This window comes from Triticum dicoccoides, chromosome 5A (assembly GCF_002162155.2).
Source record: "Triticum dicoccoides isolate Atlit2015 ecotype Zavitan chromosome 5A, WEW_v2.0, whole genome shotgun sequence".
Taxonomy (NCBI): domain Eukaryota; kingdom Viridiplantae; phylum Streptophyta; class Magnoliopsida; order Poales; family Poaceae; genus Triticum; species Triticum dicoccoides.
The window spans coordinates 30,186,065-30,189,496 of NC_041388.1; the positions used below are offsets into that span (position 1 = coordinate 30,186,065).

Consider the following 3,432-nt stretch of genomic DNA (forward strand, 5'->3'; position numbering starts at 1 on the left):
AGAGAGAGAGAGAGAGAGAGCCTAGTCCCCAGCTCATATACTCCCTTATGAACAGTAAAAAATAGTAAAACAATTCTGATTTTTTTGGTCCAAACCTTGACAAATGTTCTTAGTGATTGCAAATTTTCTTCCGAAATAACATTCTTGGAAGTCGTGGTAAAATCGACACTCCAAATATGCTATTTTGAAAAGAATTTTGGAATGCTGATTTTTTCCATGACTTCCACGAATGTTATTTCAGGATGAAAATTTGCAAGCACCGAAAACATTTGTCAAAGTTTACATATAAAACAACTGAATTTTTTTTTAATATTTTGAATCCACTGTTCATCCCGAGCTCAAATGTTCTCGGGAGTAGAAAGGGACTTTCGTATTTTCATGTCCTTGTGTTTTTCAGCATTTCGATAGATTATGACGAAGATGGCAACACACAATAAAATACATATATCTTGTAGTGAATGCTTTAGTTTTTTAGGGTCCAACCAAAGATGATATGCCATCGAAGGGGCTTTATAGTTCTAACATGGTTATCGCACTTGATCCTAAGCGCAATGCCATCTACATCTTGTCCTCAGTGGAATCAAGTTGTTTTAGTTAATATTTTGTTGGATCTCATGTTTCATCCATTTGTGATCTTGCTCTTCTTCGTCTGCATTTAACAAGCAGTTCGTCACCTTGCCTTGTGAGATGCTTCACGAACAGCGAAAACTATACTCCATAGTTTTACGTCCACATATCTTTGATTGTGTGGTTTATACAGCTTTTGAAAACCTTCAAGTTTAGCGACGACTTAAGAAAACTTTGTTGTAAATTAAGTTTAAGCTGGCATTCCATTATCTAATTAGCAAGTGTAGTAAAAAAAGACTAATAAAAGATCGTAGTCTCGTACACACACTAACCACTAGGGGATGTCGGCATATATATATATATATATATATATATATATATATATATATATATATATATATATGATCAAAAGAAATTGACATCTTTCCTTTGTTGAGCTTAATTTACTTACAATTTGCTCCTTCTATATCTTCTATTGGGTTAAAAAATATTGACACTTTGATTAGGAACAATGGTTGGAGCACATTCAATCGATCCTACGTATGTCAACCAACGTGCACCCAACAGTTGTTTCGCGGGTGTAAAAAGGCACACCAAAAAATCACTATTGTAGAATGGAAGTGGTAGTCAAATGAAACAGCAAATTTATGGCAGTGGCAAGAGCACTTCGATGGTGACCTCACCTGGGACACGTGGCAGTGACTGGTACAATAGCCAATCATATAGCACCACGTATTAGAGCATCTCTAGTGGATGGTGTATATGGAGGTGGATGCTAAATTTACACTATCAAGATCAAAAAAGCCTTCCCAGTGGATCGTGTATCACGTCGTGCACATTTAGACGTCGCTACCACGAGCGTACCTGGCATGGGAGTAAACACGACCGAGCCACGCTCGTGGGCTCGCGCTCCCGCTCCCACGACCGAAAAAAACACCCGCTCCCGCTCCCGTTCCTCTCCGGCCGCCTCCCGAAGGTCGCCGTCGCCCCTCTCCGGCCGCCGTCCAAGGTCGCCGTCGCGTCTCCTCTTCGGCCGCTGCCCAAGGTAACCATTTTCCCTTCCTCGCGAGCGGGAGCAGAGGGGCGGCGGCCGCACGCCCTGCAGCCCGATCTGGCGGCGGTGGGGCGGCGTGGGGCGGCGGGGCAGCGTGGGGCTGGGCGGCGGAGCTGTGGTGGGGGAGGGGGGAGATGCAGGGGCGGCGGGGAGGAGATGCAGGGAGATGGAGGAGATGCAGGGAGATGGAGGAGATGCAGATGCAGGGGAGATGCAGAGCCGTGGAGGAGATGCAGGGAGATGGAGGAGATGCAGATGCAGGGGAGATGCATAGCCGTGGAGGAGATGCAGGGGAGACGATGCAGGGGAGATGGAGGAGATGCATGGGAGATGCATAGCTGTGGTCTAAAATTGTCAATTTGATGCCAGATTGTGGTCTAAAATTGTTGTGCATTGGTTGCTTGCAGATGGATACTGACCAAAGCTTCTTGGACACCCTTGGTTTTGGTTACACGCAAACACAACTAGAAAGTCCAATTGGAGAGCAGGCAACTCCATCAACGCAGCATCATTCTGCAATAACAGAGAAAGGAAAATCCAACAAAGGCAAAAATTGGTCTAGTGATGAGGACAAGGTTCTCATAGCAGCATGGGCAAATACAAGTTTGGATATTGTTGGGACAGATCAAAACCGGGATGCTTATTGGGATAGAATTTCAGAGTACTACAACACACACAAGGAATCATCATGGCCGGAGCGTAATGCTAATGCAATCAATTGCCGTTACACAACGATTAATAGAGAGACCTCTAAATTTTGTGGTTGCCTTCAGCAGATTTTAAATAGGGAAGAAAGTGGAAGGACTATACAAGAAAAGGTATGCGCCTTTCTTGTAATTCTATATGTGATGTGCAATATTCTATATGTGTTGTGCTTATTTTAACAACATATTTATATGTGCAGACAAACGATGCACACATTTTGTTCAAGGAAATAGATCTTAAAAAAAAGAAGCCTTTCACACTGATGCATTGCTATGTAGAGTTTTCGAAGTATCCAAAGTGGCAGACAAGAGAAGTTGAAACTACTCTTAAGAAACAAAAGAAGACCATTGATGCAAGTCCAGGCACAACCACCAGTGATCCGGCTGATGCATCCTCGGTACGTACTGATGCTACCTCGATACACACTGATGCTCTTGAACATGAGAAAAGACCTGATGGTGTGAAGAGGGACAAGAGAGGTAAAGCTGATGACAGTGCTTGCAAGCTGTCATTAGAAACTGTGTGGGCAGCAAAGCTAGAGAAGGATGAGATCAAAGAGGCGGCAATAAATGCTCGCTACACACAGCAATTGGAATTGCGAAAAGAGGAGATTGCACTCAAAAAGAATGAGGATGCACGAAACGAGAGGGAGGATGCACGGAGACAGTTTGAATTAGATGAGAGGGTCATGCTCATCGACACAAGTGGTATGACTGATGTTCAAAAGCAGTTCTACCAAGCTAAGCAGAAGGAGATCCTTGCTCGCGGCCTAGGGTAATGTGAGCTATATGTTGTAGTTGTAAGAACTATTTATTGCTTTCTGCTAGTTGAGGACATGGATTACATCACTCATTGCATAAATATTTTTATTGATAGCTGCATTACAAAGACATGGATTACATCACTCGTTTCCAAACTTTTGCTAGACATGGTCAATTAGATCAAGTTTAAGCTGATCATGTTCATCGAAATTTCTAATCCGATTAGTCATCTGAATAAAAGAGCTCAGTTCTTCCGCATGAGTACGAGAGACTGTGACTCTTTCTCCCATTGCCTCAAAAGTGCAGCTTTGCCGACCAGTTTGCCGCTCCTCTTCAACTATCATA

At 43.2% G+C, this 3,432-nt stretch overlaps 1 protein-coding gene across 1 annotated transcript; it reads left to right on the top strand.

The window, feature by feature from the left end:
• Positions 1 to 1,237: 1,237 nt before the first annotated feature.
• On the top strand, positions 1,238 to 3,104 carry LOC119299098 (glutathione S-transferase T3-like). Its single transcript, XM_037576381.1, has 4 exons — positions 1,238 to 1,272; positions 1,381 to 1,612; positions 2,029 to 2,439; positions 2,526 to 3,104. The coding sequence occupies exons 1-4, from the start codon at positions 1,238 to 1,240 to the stop codon at positions 3,102 to 3,104; spliced, it is 1,257 nt and encodes a 418-aa protein (XP_037432278.1).
• Positions 3,105 to 3,432: the final 328 nt, after the last annotated feature.

Bases quoted from the DNA above. Each gene is read 5' to 3' on its own strand.
- LOC119299098 (XM_037576381.1), top strand. From the start codon at position 1,238: ATGGTGACCTCACCTGGGACACGTGGCAGTGACTG. The intron at 1,613-2,028 runs GTAACCATTTTC...GGTTGCTTGCAG, and splicing joins CTCTTCGGCCGCTGCCCAAG to ATGGATACTGACCAAAGCTT. The intron at 2,440-2,525 runs GTATGCGCCTTT...TTATATGTGCAG, and splicing joins GAAGGACTATACAAGAAAAG to ACAAACGATGCACACATTTT.